Raw genomic sequence first — 20434 nt, forward strand, 5'->3', positions numbered from 1 at the left:
GTAATGAAGCCGGAAGATCGCTCCCATAGTTTCCCGCTTCCTGTCTCTCTCCCTTTTTGAATAATGAAGTTATATTTGCTATCTTCCGATCCAATGGCACATTCCCTGAATCCAGTGAATTTTGGATAATTCAAACTAATAGTTCAATGTTTTATATCAAAACTCTAATATGAAGTCTATCAGGACCCTTGCTCTTGTCAGCCTGAAGGTCCAACAATTTACTCAATACTGAAAACAGCAGGGGCCAGAGAAGTGGCACCACGGCTGGCTCTGATGTTCTGCAGGGAGGGTCAAAGTGCAGAAAAGCAATCATCATAGGGGACTCTATAGTCAGGGGCACAGATAGGCACTTCTGTGGATGTGAAATAGACTCCAGGATGATATGTTGCCTCCCTGGTGCCAGGGTCCAGGATTTCTCAGAACGGGTAGCGGGCATTCTGAAGGGGGAGGGCAAACAGGCAGAGGTCATGGTACATATTGGTACTAACGACATAGGCTGGAAGGGGGATGATGTCCTGCAGCAGGAGCTCAGGGAGCAAGGCAGAAAGTTAAAAGACAGGACCTCTAGGGTTGTAATCTCGGGATTACTCCTTGTGCCACGTGCCAGTGAGGTTAGAAATAGGAAGATAGAGCAGCTAAACACGTGACTAAACAGCTGGTGTAGGAGGGAGGGTTTCAGTTATCTGGACCATTGGGAGCTCTGCTGGAGTAGGTGTGACCTGTATAAGAAGGACGGGTTGCATCTAAACTGGAGAGGCATAAATATCCTGGCCACGAGGTTTGCTCGTGTCACAAGTTTCCTTGTTTTCCATTATCAATTCTCCAGACTCACTTTTTATAGAACCAACACTCACTTTGCTAGCTTTTCTTTTTTAAACATTTACAATAACTCTTACTATCTGTTTCTATATTTCTGGCTAGTTTTCTTTTGTACTCTAATTTTGACCTCCTTATTAATCTTTTAGTTATCTTTTGCTGTTCCTTATATTCTGTCCAATCTTCTGACCTGTCACCTGTTTTTGCACAATTAAATTATTTATCTTTACGTTTGATACTATCTGTAATATTTTTAGTTAAGCATGGATGATGGGTCCGTTCCTTTGGCCTCCCACCAGCCTCCATGGTAGGAAACATTCCCAGTTTCCATTTCTGCCATGGGACCTAGGCTTGGAATGGAAAGTCCCAGTCTTGAGAGGGTGCAAAGGCCTGATTCCAAAAAGGATATAGAAAGAGTGCAGAGAGGATTTACAAGAATGGCATCAGGAATTTACATATGAATATACATATCAGAAAAGGACTGACAGGTCGGGTCTCTTTCTCTTGTAAAAATAAGCCTTAGGATTGACCTTATAGAGGTCATTAAAATTATGAAAGGTTTTGACTGAATGGATACTGAATAAAAGTTCCATCTTATGGGGAAGTGCATAACTGGGGACTAATATAAGATCGTCATCAAGAAGCTCACGCAGGAATCCAGATGAAATTGCTTTACCCATCAGGAATTCAGAAGAAATGTCTCCACCAAGGAGTGGTGAAAATGTGTAATTCATCAGGTGGGAGTATTTGGAGCAAACAGTATAAATGCATTTATCTAGAAAAGCAGAATTGGGAGAAATGTTTACATGGTTAAGATAGTAGATTTAACTGAGGAACAATAGGAAGAGACTCAAGTGGAGCATAAACATCAGCATGGACTTGTTCGGCCAAATGGCCTGTTTCTATGCAATATATTCCATCTAATTCTATGTATCATTTCCATGACCTTGACACCATTACTAAAGTTTAGCACTGCCAATATACCTTATAATATCACAATATAATACAATTTAATGGTTAATTATATAAAACAGCACTCTGATCATTTAAATATCTGAATAATTGAGATCACTATAATCGTAACCAAAAACATTTCTTACTCAGTTCTTTGTTGACTTTCCATATTATACTGAATACATCTGACTCACTGTTATCCCATTTTTCATTTTTTAAGGCAGCTGAAATGAATGAGAAGTAAAAATTTGGTATCAGTTCATGAAATTAAATGATATTTTATCTTGCTTATACGGAAAAGTCTATTATCCTTCGTGAAGGAATTATGACCCTCCTGGACTAGTTCGCGGTCAATTTCAGCCCCACTGGACACAGAGTGGCAACACAATTGAATGATTCTGAGAAAAATACCCAAAGTCTTTGGCCCTTGGGTGCCCAATAATTATGGTCACCAGATTTGTAAGTTTAAACACAATTACTTTTTATTGATAACAAGAACAATAATAAAATATGCAGCAAATACAATTGGTTAACTATTATGTAATTCCTTTTTAAAAATGATTTAGAGTACCCAATTCTCTTACTTTCCAATTAAGGGGCAATTTAGCATGGCCAATCCGTCTGCCTTGCACATCTTTGGAGGTTGTGGGGGTGAGACCTACGTAGACATAGGGAGAATGCGCAAACTCCACATGGACAGTGACCTGGGGCTGGAATCGAACCAGGGTCCCCGGTGCCACGAGGCAGCAGTGCTAACCACTGCACCACAGTGCTGCCCTTTATTATGTAATTCCTAAACTCCCACTTTAACTTGCCCCCACCCCTCTATATACATAAATGCAAGACAGACAAACACAGAGGCGAGGAGAGGGTTGCAAATAATAAATAAAAGGAAAAAGACTCTTTGTTTCAAATGGTTGTCTTTAAGCAGACCTTCCTTCAACGTAAGTTTTCAGATCGAGGTCTTGGTTTACATCCTGTAATAGTTTCATTGTGGATTCATTCAGATTCTCTGTAGGTTCAAAAATGCATCAACTCACAGCCTTTCTGGACACAGACAGAGAGACCAGGGGCTGAATTCTACTTTCCTGTGGCTAAGTGCCGATGCCGCCATGGGTCCTGTGGTATTTCACAATTGGCAAATCGGCACGAATCCCTCACCGATTTCGGTACCGGTGAGGGGCTAGTACCGGTCACATGAAGTGCCCGTAGATCCTGCAGAAACCGGCCAGAGCATGGGCAGGTCCTGGGCCATGCATGCGCATAGCTGATCACCTGCAGCGGTCACGCCATACAACATGGGGCCAGCCTTGCGCGTAACCTAATCCTCAAACCCCGAGTTCCTGGCCAGCCCCTGGCTACCCCCCACCATTCCCCCCAGCCAGTGGCATGGAATCTGACTGAGTGTGGTGGCGCTGGGCACAGTTCGCAGCTGTCACGCCGGGTTCCCGCACGGTTGGGATCACACGTGTCCTGTGCCGTCGGAAACTCGGCTCATCGGGGGCGGAGCATCACGGGTGGGCTGGCCGATTACACGGCAATGGCATTGAAATGGTGCGCATCATGCAGACGCCAGTTTGGAGGGAGCGGACCGGCGTTAAACAGGCACCGGCCCAGATTTAGGCCTGACAATCCATTCTCCGTAGCGTGCGGCCGAACATGATTTTGGTGCCGGGCTATGGAGAATCCAGCCCCAGTCCTTATGTATCCAGGTCCCAACTCTGTTTTCCTCAGGTCTCTGGAAATCATTCAACTCAGGCAGGATCCAATCACCACTTGTCCCACCCCATCTCTCGGGTTCCACAACATCTGGGTTCTGTTGTCCAAAGGTAGCAGAACCATATACTATGTTGCGACTTATTACATTTCTCATTCTTGCTGCTGCTTGACTTAAAGATACATTTAAAAAAATGTTTTTACTCATTCATGGGAGAGGACGTCACAGGCTGTGCCGGCACTTTTGCCCATTCCTAATTGCCTTGAGATAAGAGTCAACTACATTGCTGCGGATCTGGAGTCACTTGTAGGCCAGATCAGGTAAGGATGACAGATTTCCTTCCCTAAAGGACATTAGTTACCCAGATGGGTTTTTACGGCAATCAACATGGTCATCATGAGACTTTTAATTCTAGATTTTTATTGAATTAAAATGTCACCGTCTGCAGTGGCAGGATTTGAACCTGCCCTGGAGCATTACTTTAGGTCTCTGGTTTACTCGTCCAGTGACAATACTAATCCAGTGACAATACCACAACGCCACTGCATCCCCTATGTCCATGTATGTCCATTAAGAATCCATGGGTCAAAAATGATAATGGCAAAAATAAAGAAAGGGGAAATAAGGGAATTATCTGGAAGGATCCTTACATACCACCCTCCCAAAAAGGAATGAAACATCAGGGCACAAACATTTCATAATGAGGTAAAGTCACCATAGTTCCAGATGAACATAGGCTGCTCCCCTGTGAGGAGGAGGGTTGACTGGTGGTGATTTAACCTGAGGATCACCACACCTCAGGAGAGGAGCAAGGTTGAGTAAGCAGGGCCTTCATGCATAACTTCAGCCAGTATGGGAGTCAACCACATACTGTTGGCCTTGCTCTGCATCATAAACCAGCTGTCGAGTGAAGTGAGCCAAACTGGTCCCCAAGTAAAATCACTGTAGTTCCAGATGAGCACAGGCTACTTTCCCCAGTGAGGAGGAGAGCGTACAGGTGGTGATATAATCTGAGGGTCACTACACCTCAGGTGAGGAGCAGGGTTGAGAAGCCAGGGCTTTGATGAATAACCTCAGCTGGTATGGGAATTGAACCCACACTGTTGACCTTGCTCTGCATCATAAACCAACTGAGAAGCCAACTAAGCAAAATCGACTGTATGCAAGGTATGGGGTATGCAAGTCACAAACACATATCCATCAATCCATCCCCATTATATACATTCTCTCCCCAGTTTCTACATTGGTAACTAGTCAGCCCTTAAATGTGTGACAAACCATCCGCAATCATATTATCCTTTTGTGATAATATTTCTATAGTAATATTTCGATAGTAATTCGCCCACACCCTGGGCGAATGTGCGGTCAACTCCTCAGACCCCAGATTCCCAACGAAAGTGAATTAACGACTAACTCGTGTATTTTCCTGTGGTTTTTGACCCTTGACTGCTCCAATGAGTTACAGGTACCAGATTTGTAAGTGAAATATTAGCAATTCTGTTTATTTATAACAAGATTAAAAGCTCAACATATCATGGTAAGAATGGAACAATGATCTGCTTATCTAATTATTCCCCAAATCCTGACCCATCCTCCAACCAGGCACACACAAGCCAGACACACGGTTGGGGTCAGGAAAGGATTGAAATTAGCAGGGATTAAAAGGCGTGAGATGGTTCTTTGCTGCTGAGGCAGCAGTCTTTGAAGCCGGTGATCATCCAAGGTAATGAAGTGTTGAGATCATTTGTTGATTTGGATCTTCAAATGGTATCTTCAATGAGAATATGCAGGCTGTAGAATTCTCTATGGGAAGTCATTTTAGGGAACTGACCTCTACCAGACTAGCCCTCAGATTCACCAAGATAATAATAGAATCCTTCTCTTGAGGATTGCAAACAGGTTTTTAAACAGCCCTCTGTTCCTGCAGGTTGCGCTGGACTGGAATCTCCCACAGGCTGAAGTGACTGTAGAGAGAACAGTTTTAAACCAGGCCATCAGTTGAGCTAAATCAGATTCAGCTCCCCAATGTCTTAAGCAGAAGTGGAACTTTCACACACCTGGCTGCACAGAGGGAGTGTCTTAAATCTACCCCTTCAGACAGAGACACGTCAGATCAGAGATCAGGGCTTGTACTTTCCGGCTTCTTGATCCACTGAAAACTAACTTGGAGAAACAGTCTCTCAGAGAATGCCTAGCTCAGCTGAGGAGAAAACCAAGCCTCCAACTGGGGTTTTTGAGAGATACACTTCCATCAGGGAGAGAGAACTTAAAGCCTTCCTCAGCTTTCATCTATCTCAAAAACGAAAATGAAACCCGAGAGCCACATGCCTGTTTTCTAGAAGCTTCTGAAGAGTTTCAGCAATCACAATTGATAACAGGGGTTGTCCCGAAAATCTAAGAAAACCAATTAGCAGCTGGCCAAAGTTTAAAAATGGAGCATTGCTGATATCAGAGCACATCCTGCTGTTGTTTTTTTTATTGAAAAGGTAGGCCCCAGCAATGCCCAGGTGCAGGAAGTACAACAGCCAAAAGAGCAGGAATTAAATGGGAAACAAGGTTCCGATGAGGATTCACAAGAGGGTTCCTTATACTTTCTAGGGATGTGAACAATTTTAATATTGAACTGTTGTATTGCTAAACTGCGAAGGAATAATCTTGCGTTCCAGGCTTTAAATCTTTCAATAACGCAAGCGGATTACGGTCTGTATAAACTAAGCTTTGAAAATTATCATTTCGAACATATACTTCAATATGCTGAAGGGCTAATAGCACTGCCCCTATCCCCAGGTCACTGGCATCTGTGGCCATTTTAATGGTCTGGATAAGTCCGGGGCAGCCATCACCGGTTCACCCACTAACATGGCCTTCAATCTCCCAAACTCTACTTGGTGTTCCATGGACCACAACGTTTTGCTTGTTTCCGCAACATATCCAACATGTACTGTAATTCAGCCTCGAAGTGAGCCAGTCGCTTGGTTCCACCCATCGCAAACGACAACAAGGGTTGTCCCGGAATTCTAGGAGAGCTGATTGGCTGCTGGCCAAGCCTGTCAAATTGGGCTATCGCTGATGTCAGAGAATATCTGTTATTGTTTTTCTTGATGTGGAGATGCCGGCGTTGGACTGGGGTGAGCACAGTAAGAAGTCTTACAACATCCGGTTAAAGTCCGACAGGTTTGTTTCAAATCACTACCTTTCGGAGCACTGCTCCTTCCTCAGGTGAATGAAGAGGTAGGTTTCAGAAACATATATAGACAAAGTCAAAGATGCAATATGATATTTTGAATGTGGACATTTGCAGGTAATTAAGTTTTTACAGATCCAGAGAGAGGGATAATCACAGGTTAAGAGGTGTGAATTGTCTCAAGCCAGGACAGTTGGTAGGATTTCTCAAGCCCAGGCCAGATGGTGGGGGGTGAATGTAATGCGACATGAATCCAAGGTCCCGGTTGAGGCCGTACTCATGTCTGCGGAGCTTGGCTATAAGTATCTGTTCGACGATTCTGCATTGTCGCGCGGCCTGAACGGCTGCATGTTGATAATCTGGCACGTCTTGCAGAGATTGCCATGACAGGGTTGTGTGGTGTCGTGGTCGCTGTTCTGAAGGCTGGGTAGTTTGCTGCAAACAATGGTTTGTTTGAGGTTGCGCGGTTGTTTAAAGGCAAGTAGTGGGGGCACCCACTATTGTTTGCAGCAAACTATCCAGCCTTCAGAACAGCGACCACGACACCACACAACCCTGCCATGGCAATCTCTGCAAGACGTGCCAGATCATCGACATGGGTACCACCATTACACATGAGAACACCACCCACCAGGTACGTGATACATACTCGTGCAACTCGGCCAACGTTGTCCACCTCAGATGCTGCAGGAAAGGATGTCCTGAAGCGTGGTACATTGGCGAGACCATGCAGACGCTGCAACAACAGATGAACGGACATCGCGCGACAATCGCCCGGCAGAAATGTTGCCTTCCAGTGAGGGAACACTTCAGCAGTCAAGGGCATTCAGCCTCTGATCTTCGGGTAAGCGTTCTCCAAGGCAGACTTCAGCACACGCAACAATGCAGAATCGCCGAGCAGAAACTTACAGCCAAGTTCCGCACACATTAGTACGGCCTCAACCGGGACCTTGGATTCATGTTGCATTACATTCACCCCCCAATATCTGGCCTGGGCTTGCAAAATCCTACCAACTATCCTGGCTTGACACAATTCATAGCTCTTTAACCTGTGATTATCCCTCTCTCTGGATCTGTAAAGACATAATTACCTGCAAAGGATCACATTCAAAGTATCATCTTGCATCTTTGACTTTGTCGAGACATCTGTTTCTGGAACCTCCCTCTTCATTTACCTGAGGAAGGACCAGTTCTCCGAAAGCTAGTGATTCGAAACAAACCTGTTGGACTTTAACCTGGTGTTGTAAGACTTCTTACGATTGTTTTTCTTATTTAAAGAGGTACACCCCACAATGCCCAGTGCAGGAAGTATAACATCCAAAAGAACAGAAATGAAAAGGGAAACAAGTGTCTGACGAGGATTGTTATGGGCCAGGGTTCAGAGAACCCCAAAGTGTATCATGGAGTTCACCTGACCCACAATGTTCAATAGATTGTGGTATGGGAGCACACGACCCACTCTACAGGTGTGGTACAGCAGAAATGGAAAAGTATTTTTTAAAGCAAAACAATGTTTATTCTATGAATTTAAGTTAACCTTTTCAGAACATAGAGTGAACATCTTAGCAACCATCAATTCAAATACAACTCCCAAAGAATACAAAACTAAGTGATGCTTAAGCTGTCATTTTGACATCCATAAGACCTTTTAAAAAAACCTTTAAACAGAAGCACATCAGGTTAAAGTCACTACTGAGAGCAGTTATTAGTTTTAAATCACCAAAGGATCGATTTACAGTCTTTAGGTTACAGAGAGAGAGATTAATATACCTTCTGGCTGTGATTGTAGCTATCCAGCTCTGAAAATGAAACTAAAACACACCCTGCAGTAAACAGCCTAAAACGAAGTAAAAAGTTGCCCAGCTCCACCTACTCCCTGACATCACTGCAGTAATAAACACCCATTTCTTAAAGGTATTCTCACTGCAGATATTTATATACACGCCAATTTATGAACACCCATTTCATAAAGGTACTTTCACATGACACCTCCCCCCAAGAAAAAAACCCATCAATTTCAAGATGGTTTCATTCTTCACCTTTTCACTATCCTTTAAGAAATACACACAGTAAATATACTTTTTCATTTCAAAAAAACAACACACGTAAACTGGTATAATAATATAGTCCATTTTTGTTCTTCTTCCTCCAACAGGAATCCTTCTCGATTGACAGTCTTTGAACAAAAAGGTACCTGCACAATCCGTCCATTTCTCTACGCCTCGGCATTTCTCTTTAAAGTCAGATAGTTTAGTTCAATCTGATCACAGAGTCCCTTGCAATTCTCCAACACAGGAGCATTGGGGCTGGTTTAGCACACTGGGCTAAATCGCTGGCTTTTAAAGCAGACCAAGCAGGCCAGCAGCACGGTTCAATTCCCATACCAGCCTCCCCGAACAGGCGCCGGAATGTGGCGACTAGGGGCTTTTCACAGTAACTTCATTTGAAGCCTACTTGTGACAAGAAGCGATTTTCATTCATACATTGGTTATCACAGCTTTCAGGCAGTCAAATGCCTGTTGAAACTCTGCTGTCCACAGAAATTTTTGACGTTTCTTCAGCAAGTCCATCAGTGGAGCAATCACGCTACAAAACATTTTCACAAATGTTCGATCAGATCTACTCATGCCAAGAAATTGCATCATTTCCCGTTGTTTTGAGGGTATTGGAAACTCCTCAATAACTGTTGGTTTCACACCCCATGTGACCATTCGACCCTGTCCGATTGTATGGCCAAGGAAAGTGACTTGGGTTTTTCCAAATTCACTTTTCGCTAGGTTTATCACCAAACCCGCCTCCTGGAGTCGATCGAATAACTTCTTCAGATGTTTTAAACGTTCTTTCCATGTCTGGCTGAAAATTACCAGATCGTCGATGTATACCGCACAATTGGATAATCCTGAAACAACTTTGTTCGTTAACCGTTGAAATGTGGCAGGGGTGTTTTTCATGCCAAATGGCATAACTTTGAATTGGCATATACCATCTGGAGTCACAAAAGTTGAAATCTCCTTTGCCCTGTTTGATAAATGTACCTGCCAGTAACCTTTAAGTAAATCCAGTTTGGAAATAAAAGCTGATTGCCCCACTTTCTCAATGCAATCCTCCAAATGTGGGGTAGGATAAGAGTCCGTTCTTGTAACTGCATTAACCTTTCTATAGTCCACACACAACCGTTGGGTAACATCTGGTTTAGATACCATCACTATGGGTGAACTCCATTGGTTGCAACCCACTTCAATTATGCCATTTTTAAGCATACTCTTAATCTCTTTGTTAACCTGTGCCAATTTTAAATGGTTAAGTCAATATGGATGTTGTTTGATTGGAACAGCATTTCCCATATCTACATCATGTATAGTCATTTTAGTACTTCCCAATTTATCTCGACAAACGTGCCCATGTGATATCAATAACTCTTTCAGGTCAATTTGTTTTTCCTCTGGAAGGTAACTCAACAATTTATGAGAACATCCTCGTTTCACAATTTAATTTGAGGTATGTCAAATTCAGAGTCATCTGTATTTGGTTCGTCACTTTGAGTTAGAATCATTAAAACCTCCTTTTTCTCTCCTTCCCTTTAAAAGTACCTTTTAAACATATTCACATGATACACTCGGTGAGTCTTCCTTCTATCTGGTGTTTTTACCACATAATTCACCTCACTTAATTTCCTTTCAATCTGATGAGGCCAAACAAAACCTCGCATTTAAAGGTTCACCTACCACTGGTAACAATACAAAAACTTTATCTCCACTGGCAAAACTACGAACTTTGGATTTCTTGTCCGCTACCTCTTTCATCACATTCTGTGCAACTATTAAATGTTGTCCAGTCAATTCACCTGCTCTATTTAATCGTTCCCTAAAATTTGACCCATAATCCAATAATGTAATTTCCGATTTCTCACTCACCAATTTTGCCTTAATCAATTTAAGTGGTCCTCTTACCTCATGACCAAAAATTAATTCAAAAGGACTAAATTTGGTTGACTCATTAGGAACATCCCTAATTGCAAACAGTACGAATGGAATTCCTTTATCCCAATTCTCTGGATAATCTTGACAATAAGCCCTCAACATTGTCTCTAATGTCTGATGCCACCTTTCTGACGTTCCCTGCGATTCTGGATGGTACGCAGTTGATTTAAAATTGTTTTATTCCTAAGTTATCCATAACTTCTTTGAATAACTTTGAGGTAAAATTTGATCCTTGATCCAATTGTATTTCTGTGAGATAGTCCATATCTAGTAAAGAATTTAAGTAACTCCTCCACAATCTTTTTAGCTGTAATATTACATACTGGAATGGCCTCTGGAAACCTAGTAGTCACATCCATTATAGTCAAAAGATATTGATTCCCACTTTTTGTTTTAGGAAGCGGTCCTACGCAATCAATTATGACCCTTGTAAAAGGTTCCTCAAATGCTGGAATGGGTATTAAGGGCGCTGGTTTTATCACTGCTTGAGGTTTCCCTATCACTTGACATGTGCGACATGATTAACAAAATTTAACTACATCTTTATGGCGTCCAGACCAACAAAAATGTTTCTGGATTTTAGCTTGAGTTTTCCTTATTCCCAAATGACCTCCCATTGGTACCTCATGTGCAACTCGCAACAGCTTCTTTCTATACCCTACCGGCAATACTACTTGATGAACCTCTGCCCACTTTTCATCCGCCTGCACATGTAAAGGTCTCCATTTTCTCATCAAGACATCACTTTTACCGTAATAACACTCTGGTATACACTCAGATTCCTCTTCTGTGTATGCTTTCTGATACATCCGTTTTATTTCTACATCTTTTTGTTGTAACTCCGCCAATTTTCCTGAACTAAAAATATCCACCTCATCCTCCACCTGTTCTTGTTCTTTTTCAACCATTGGATCAAAAATCGTTTCTGATAATTGCACTCCAACGTGAGCTTCTCTCATTGATTTCTCCTCTTGTCTTAACCTGTGACTTTGCGACCTTGTTACCACACAATCCAGAAAAATCCCAGGATATTCATCCTTCAACACTTCAGTTGTCTGATTTTCCATTGGCTTATCAACCACAGGAGGCAGCACTCCCACCTGTGATCCAGCTATATCATTACCCAAGATAAACTGTGTAGCCATCTGGGATGGCCACTTCCAGAATACAAAATGGACATTTGCAAAGATTGCAGGGAAAATGGACAATGCTAAGAAAGCAGGCAGGCACAGAGCATGTCTGCTTATTGGAGAAACAGCTACCAGACAAGACTGAAACTGTAGGCCCATTAGCATATGGATGGCCCATCTCCGGGAACAAAGGAAGATACTTAAGTAACCGATCTGGCCCCAGACCTCGCGGTGCCAGTTCCCCAAACCGAAAGCAGAAAACAAAGAAGGCCAACGGCCACCTAGGACACACCCAGCCATCTGGGCACCCACCCCTTTATTGATCAGGATCAATGCGAATAATCAAGAAATGGCCCAATTGATTGGGGCCAAGTTCAAGGCTGCCCAAAAGCACACAAAACCCCCTTTGGGTGTAAGAAGAAGGCCTCAAGAGAGAATCGCCCTCTTGGAATCAGCTCTCAAAGTGGAGAGACCCTTCCACCAGCTACATCAGAAGCAAGTAAGTCCAAGGTCAATGCTCACTACCAGACGGACGACCTTAGCTGTTCCCCTCTACCACTTCGACCCCTGCAGCCTCAGAACCGACCAACTGCAATTGTTCCTCTGACTGAGTGGGCGCCCGAAGCGTTCCCAGTGCTTTTCTTCAACCACCAACACTGTGACTTTACATGGCCTAATTTATTACAGTGAAAACATTTGAAACTTTTCATGTCTCATCCACCCGACTGGATTTCTTTTTTAATCTGAGGTACACTCTCCTTATTATCTCCCATCAGATCTCCTTTACCATTACCATTTGAGTATTTCTCATGTCCCCAGTTTCTATCCCTCACAGGCTGAAACTGATGTCGGAAACCAAACTTTGCTTTATGAACTACTTCATAATCATCTGCCATTTCTGCTGCTAACTTCGCAGGTTTAACCCTCTGCCCTTCCACATGAGTTCTCACTACATCAGGAATTGAATTTGTAAACTCCTCCAAAATTATAATTTCTCTGAGAGCTTCATACGTTTGGTCTATTTTCAAATCCACCTATCAAAATTACTCTATTTGATCCTTTCAAACTCCATGTATATTTGACCAAATTCTTTCCTTAAATTTCGAAACCTTTGTCTGTAGGCTTCAGGCACTTGTTCATATGCACCTAAGATGGATTTTTTTCATCTCCTCATACGTCCCAGATACCTCCTCCGGTAATGATGCAAACACTTCACTAGCCCTACCTATCAGCTTTGTTTGAATCAGTAATACCCACATGTCCTGTGGCCATTTCATTTGTTCAGCCACCTTCTCAAATAAAATGAAAAAGGCTTCTCCCTCCTTCTCATCAAACCTTGGGAATGTTTGGATATATTTAAATAGATCTCCACTAAGCCTTCGACTTTGACACTCTTTTTCACTATCCTCATCACTGTCATCCAACTGGACGTTTCCCTTTACGTCTGCCAATTTTAACTGACTGTCATGTTTCATGGCCATTTTCCAAAGATCAAACTCTCTCTCTTTATGTTTTTTCCGGATCTGTATCTCCCTTTCTCTTTCTTTTTGTTCTGCTAGGGCTATTCTTTCTTTTCTCCTTTCTTATCTCTCCTTTTCTTTTTCATCTCCATCTCTTTCTCTTTCTTTTCCGCTCTCTCTCTTTCTTTTTCCTCTCTTTCATATTCTTTCTCATGTTCCATTTGTCTAAATGCTCAGCTACCGCAGTAAGTACCTCACCTTTTCGCATTTTGTCAGATAATGTTAACTGCAATGTTTTTGCCAAATCTTACAGTCTGCTTTTAGTCTCTGTCCGTAAGATACTGCGTGTGACTGTCTCCACGCCCAAAAACCTCAGAGCCTCTGAAAGAGCCATTGTCTTTTTAAAAACTATATATATTTATTCAAATTTTTCAACAGATTTTCAACAAACCCCCCTCCCCCCAACAAAAAGAAAGAACAAGAACACAACAATCATCTGTCCTCCACCCCAAAGAGGCTGGTTTAGCACACTGGGCTAAATCGCTGGCTTTTAAAGCAGACCAAGGCAGGCCAGCAGCACGGTTCGATTCCCGTACCAGCCTCCCCGAACAGGCGCCGGAATGTGACGACTAGGGGCTTTTCACAGTAACTTCATTGAAGCCTACTCGTGACAATAAGCAAATTTCATTTCATTTCAACCTCGCCCCTGTCATATGCGCTCTGTGAGTAACTTTGAACTGTATTAGGCTGAGCCTGGCACAAGAGGAGGAAGAATTAACCCTACTCAGGGCATCAGCCCACAGACCCTCATCTATCTCCTCTCCATGCTCCTTCTCCCACTTGCCCTTTAACTCCTCCACTGAGGCCTCCTCCTCTTCCTTCAGCTCCTGGTAACTCGCCAAAACTTTGCCTTCTCCAACCCATACACCCGAAATCACCCTGTCCTCAATCCCCTGTGCTGGGAGCAGCGAGAATTCCCTCACCTGCTGCCTCACAAAAGCCCTCACTTGCATGTACCTGAAAGCGTTTTCCGGGGGTAACCCAAACTTCTCCTCCAGCGCCCCTCGGCTCGCAAACGTTCCATCGATGAACAGGTCCCCCATTCTTCTAATCCCTGCCAGATGTCAGCTCCGAAACCCCCCATCCATCCTTCCCGGGACGAACCGATGATTCTCCCGAATCGGGGACCAAACCGAGGCTCCCACCTCGCCCCTGTGTCGCCTCCACGACCCCCAGATCTTCAACGTCGCCGCCACCACCGGACTCGTGGTGTACCTTGACGGCGAAAGCGGCAGTGGTGCCGTTGCCAGCGCCCTCAGGCTCGTGTCCACACAGGACGCCATCTCTAACCTCTTCCACGCCGCCCCCTCTCCCTCCATTACCCACTTACGGATCATCGCCACATTGGCTGCCCAATAATAGCCGCACAGATTCGGCAGCGCCAGCCCTCCCTGTCCCTGCTACGCTCCAGAAACACTCTCTTCACCCTCGGGGTCTTATTCGCCCACACAAAACCCATGATGCTCCTACTTACCCGTTTGAAAAAGGCCTTGGGGATCATAATGGGAAGGCACTGGAACACAAAGAGAAACCTTGGGAGGACCGTCATTTTAACCGACTGCACCCTACCCGCTAGTGAGAGTGGCAGCATATCCCATCTTTTTAAAATCCTCCTCCATCTGCTCCACCAACCGCATCAAATTGAGCTTGTGCAGGGCCCCCCAACTCCTAGCTACTTGGATCCCGAGGTACCGAAAGCTCCTTTCTGCCATCTTCAGTGGTAGCTCATCTATCCCCCTCCCCTGGTCCCCTGAATGCGCCACAAAAAGCTCACTCTTCCCTACGTTGAGTTTATACCCCGAAAAGTCCCCAAACTCACTTCGGATCCGCATGACCTCTGCCATCCCCTCCACTGGATCTGCCACGTACAGCAACAGGTCGTCAGCATACTGAAGTGTTGGGTACTCTGAGACACAGACGAACCAACACGGTTGCGAATGGTACAACGCAGTTTTATTTCATTTAATTATTGACATAGTAAACTCTGGTACTCAGCACATGGTGACTGTCTGAGTGGCTGGCAATGAGGTCTGTGCCCTGAGCCGTCTCCTGCTGGACTGCTCAGGAAGTGTCGTGTTCCTTGTTTTGTACTGTGTATGCTCTTGTCTGTGATTGGCTGTCGTGTTGTGTGTGCTAATTGGTCCGTTGATCTGTCCATCATTATGTATGTATGTCTGTGCTGTGATGTTCACTTGAATATCATGACATCCCCCCTTTTTTTACAAGATTATGTGCCTACGTGGTTATAAATAGAGATGTGTACTGAGTGCAGCTAAATGTGTGTGTGTGTTATATTTACAGCATGTACATGGGGCTTAACTATATACAAGGGGCGATGTCGGGTGTGACATAATAACGAGGTTGTACCATAACAAAGAACGGGGAAATGTGGAACGATAAAACTAATTCCTGTAACGATAAGAACATAAACATGTTAACACAGTGGTTGCATGAGTTCAACGTGTAAACAGTCTCATAAGTCCAGTCTAGTAGGTGGGCGACAAATTTGGGTTGACCGCCTCAAGGGTAGGTCTGGAACCACCGGTTGAGGTGCGGGCCTGGCCACGGGCGACGACGGAAGGGGCATGGTAGCAGGCAGCTCCACGAAGTCGCTATCAGGAACAACAGGAGGACACGGTGTCAGTGTAAGGTCTCGTCGCGAGCATGGAAGGAGGCGAAGAGCCTGGCGATTGCGCCTACGAACGTATCCATCAGGCATGCGAACCAGGAACGAGCGGGGAGCCACGCGTCGGAGAACTTCGGCAGGTGCTGACCAGCCACCTTCTGGTAGGTGGATGCGGACTTTGTCTCCAGAGGCCAGGGCGGGAAGATCAGTTGCCCGTGTGTCATATGACCTCTTCTGGCGACCGTGCTGCAGTTGCATCCTGTGCAGTACCGGAGCATGGGCTATTGTGGGTGCCAGGATGGAAGGCACAGTGGTCCTGAGGGTGCGACCCATCAGCAGCTGGGCTGGTGAGAGAACAGTGGCTAGTGGGGCCGAGCGATAGGCCAGCAGGGCGAGGCAGAAATCCGATCTGGCAGCAGCAGCCTTGCAGAGGAGCCGCTTGACAATGTGAACGCCCTTCTCCGCCTTTCCATTGGACTAGGGGTGCAGACGGCTAGACGTCACGTGCGTAAAGCCATACGAGGCAGCAAACGATGACCATTCCTGGCTGGCGAAACAGGGCCCATTGTCCGACATGACAGTCATCGGAATGCCGTGGCGAGCGAAGGTGTCTTTGCAAGCCCTTATGACAGCAGACAACGTCAAATCGTGCAGGCGTATGACTTCTGGGTAGTTGGAGAAGTAGTCAACGATGATGACATAGTCCCTGCCGTGCGCGTGAAATAGGTCCACACCCACCTTCGCCCAGGGGGACGTCACCAGCTCATGGGGCAGAAGCGTTTCAGGAGGTTGCGCCGGCTGAAACCTTTGGCAGGTGGGACAGTTGAGCACCATGTTGGCAATATCGTCCCTGATGCCCGGCCAGTATACCGCCTCTCGGGCCCTCCGTCTGCACTTCTCGACCCCCAGGTAGCCTTCGTGTAGTTGGTCGAGAACCAGCTTGTGCATGCTGTGCGGAATCACAATCCGGTCCAGCTTCAGAAGGACACCATCAATGACGGCCAGGTCGTCACGGACATTGTAGAACTGCGGGCACTGCCCTTTGAGCCACCCTCCCATCATGTGGCGCATCACACGTTGTAGAAGGGGGTCGGCCACAGTCTCTCGGCGAATACGGGCCGGACTGGAGTCGTCAGCTGGCAGATTTGCCGATGTGAAGGCCACCTGAGCCTCGACCTGACATACGAACTCCTCCGAATCTGGCGGCGTGCTCACTGCTCTGGATAGGGCATCCGCAACAATGTGTTTCTTCCCTGGGGTGTAGATCAGTTGGAAGTCGTACCTCCTGAGTTTAAGTAGGATGCGCTGGAGGCGAGGGGTCATCTCGTTCAGGTCCTTGTTTATGATGCTGACCAGGGGGCGGTGGTCAGTTTCAACAGTGAACCGGGGAAGACCATACACATAATCATGGAACTTGTTTAAACCGGTTAGCAAGCCCAGGCACTCCTTTTCGATCTGCGTGTAGCGCTGCTCTGTGGGGGTCATGGCTCGCGATGCATAGGCAACTGGGGCCCATGACGCCGTGTCATCCCGCTGCAGGAGCACTGCCCCAATGCCGGACTGGCTGGCATCAGTCGAGATTTTGGTGGCACGAGACGTGTCGAAAAAACGGCAATACCGGTGCAGTGGTGAGTTTGAGCTCCTCCCATTCCAGCTGGTGTGTGTGTTGCCACTGGAACTCTGTGGACTTTTTGACGAGGTGGCGCAGAGCTGTCGTGTAGGAGGCAAGGTTAGGAATGAACTTCCCCAGGAAGTTGACCATGCCAAGGAAGCGTAGCACTGCTTTCTTGTCTGCCGGCTGCGGCATGGCTGTGATGGCGCTCACCTTGTCTGCATCCGGACGGACCCCTGACCGAGAAATATGGTCCCCCAGGAACTTCAGCTCGGTTTGGCCAAAGGAACACTTGGCTCTGTTGAGGCGCTAGCCGTTTTCCCGTATTCGGGCAAAAATGCGTTGGAGACGATATATGTGCTCCTGTGGTGTGGTGGGCCAGATGATGACGTCGTCCACGTATACGCGCACCCCTTCGATGCCTTCTATCATCTGCTCCATGATCCTATGAAAGACCTCGGATGCCGAGATGATGCCAAATGGCATCCGGTTGTAGCAGAACCTGCCGAAAGGGGTATTGAAGGTGCACAGCGTTCGGCTGGATGGATCAAGTTGGATCTGCCAAAACCCTTTAGCGGCATCCAGTTTCGTAAATATTTTCGCCTGGGCCATTTCGCACTTGATCTCCTCCTGTTTGGGTATGGGATAATGTTCTCTCATGATATTGTTATTGAGGTCTTTTGGGTCAATACATATCCGGAGCTCGCCGGAGGGCTTCTTGACACCCGAACAATTTTTATTTCAATACAATTCTAATACACCTCCACTCCCCAAAGTGTCTACTTCCCCCACCTGCACCTAGGCTGGGGCTTTTATACAGCGGGGGCTCTGGTTGGAGAGAGGAAGCCCTGTACCGTAAAGGGGAATCCCCCCGCCCCACCCTAAAGGGGAAGTTCATATTCTGGGGAGGTAATGGAAAATCGTATTGCACTGATCACAGGACATCCATTGGGGTCACCACAATATGTTACACAACACACCTCCAGATTTACTTCATTAGTACTATGGCAACAATTACCATTTATATAACATCCCCTTATGTATTGTTATGGGCCAGGGTTTAGAAAACCCCAAAGTGTATCATGGTTCACCTGATCCACAACTTTTAATAGATTGTGGTATGGGGAGCACACGGCCCTTTCCACAGGTGTGGTACAGCAGAAATGGAAAAGTATTTTTTAAAGCAAAACAATGTTTCTTCTATGAAGTCAAGTTAATCTTTTTAAAACATAGTGAACATCTTAGCAACCTTCAATTCAAATACAACCTCCAAAGATTACAACACTAAGTAATGCTTAAGCTGTCCTTTTAACATCCATAAGACTTTAAAAAAAAACAGAAGCACATCAGGTTAAAGTCACTACTGAGAGCAGTTATTAGTTTTAAATCACCAAAGGATTGATTTACAGTCTTTAGATTACAGAAAGAAGTCTGACAACACCAGGTTAAAGTCCAACAGGTTTTTTTTAAACACTAGCTTTCGGAGCACTGCTCTTTCCTCAGGTGATTCACCTGAGGAAGGAGCAGTGCTCCGAAAGCTAGTGTTTGAAACAAACCTGTTGGACTTTAACCTGGTGTTGTAAGACTTCTTACTGTGCTCACCCCAGTCCAATGCCGGCATCGCCACATCATGGCTTTAGATTACAGAGAGAGAGATTAATACACCTTCTGGCTGTGATTGCAGCTATCCAGCTCTGAAAACGAAACTTAAACGCACCCTGCAGTAAACAGCCTAAAACGAAAGTAAAAACCTGACAGACAGCCCAGGTCCACCCACTCTCTGACATCACTGCAGTAATAAACACCCATTATTTAAAGGTACTCTCACTACAGATATTTATATACACGCCCATTTGTAAACACCCATTTCTTAAAGGTACTTTCACATGACAGGATTCACAAGAGGGATCCTTACATACCTTCCTCCTAAAATAATGAAATGTCAGGACACGGACATACCTGAATAAACTAGACCCTGGTACAAGTCCCCTGCCCGATTTTGACATTAGTAATGATTTATTTCTTAAACGCATGACAAAGTACTTGCAGTCACATTCTTGTTTCCAGGAAACATATAAAGTATTTATATTAAACAACACAAACAAATTTGACAGACATATCTTGCTTTCTTGGGTGTTAAATGTCTCTGTAAACGCATATAGGCAGCAGTTAATAATAATAATCATTATTATTGTCACAAGTAGGCTTACAATAACACTGCAATGAAGTTACTGTGAAAATCCCCTAGTGACCACACTCCGGCGCCTGCTCGGGTACACTGAGGGAGAGTTCAGAATGTGCAATTCACCTAACAAGTACGCCTTTCGGGATGTGTGGGAGGAAACTGGAGCACCCGGAGGAAACCCATGCAGATACGGAGAGAACATGCAGACTCCACACAGACAGTGACCCAAACCGGGAATCGAACCCAGGTGCATGCTGCTGTGAAGCAACAGTGCTAACCATTGTGCGACCCCGTGCAGCCCATAGTTGAAAAAGTCTGGGCAACCAGCACCGATTCATCCTCCAACATGGCCATCGACTTCTCAGACTCTCCTTGGCGCCCCATGGACCATAACATGTTTGCTTGTTTCTCAACATGCATTGTTCCTAATTTTCTACATGAGCCAGTCTCTACTGTTTTAGTCGAGACAGATGTGGCCTTAGGGGTTCAAAAGGTTTAAAGTCCACATCATGGGTGGTTAACTGAGTGCCTCCTGATGCTTCCCCACAATAGTACCTTCTCTGCACCTGCCTCTTTCGATTCCTCATGTTAGCACTACCTGTCCATCCTGATTTTCCAGAGAATATCTACTCAAATCTCGAGGGTCTCCTTTATTAAAACTACAAGTAGGACTGTCAATGCTGAAAGAAATATTGGGTTCACTGTTGACC

General features: G+C 45.2%; 1 protein-coding gene across 1 annotated transcript in view; it reads right to left on the reverse strand.

Annotated features, from left to right (window-relative positions):
- Positions 1-20434, reverse strand: part of LOC140430960 (astacin-like metalloendopeptidase) — a 665106-nt gene that overhangs the window by 532347 nt on the left and 112325 nt on the right. Inside the window, exon 4 of the mRNA XM_072518803.1 lies at positions 1917-1994. Coding sequence (XP_072374904.1) covers positions 1917-1994 — 78 coding nt within the window. The remainder of the gene's footprint in view (positions 1-1916; positions 1995-20434) is intronic.

The sequence above is a fragment of the Scyliorhinus torazame genome, chromosome 10 (assembly GCF_047496885.1).
Source record: "Scyliorhinus torazame isolate Kashiwa2021f chromosome 10, sScyTor2.1, whole genome shotgun sequence".
Lineage (NCBI taxonomy): Eukaryota > Metazoa > Chordata > Chondrichthyes > Carcharhiniformes > Scyliorhinidae > Scyliorhinus > Scyliorhinus torazame.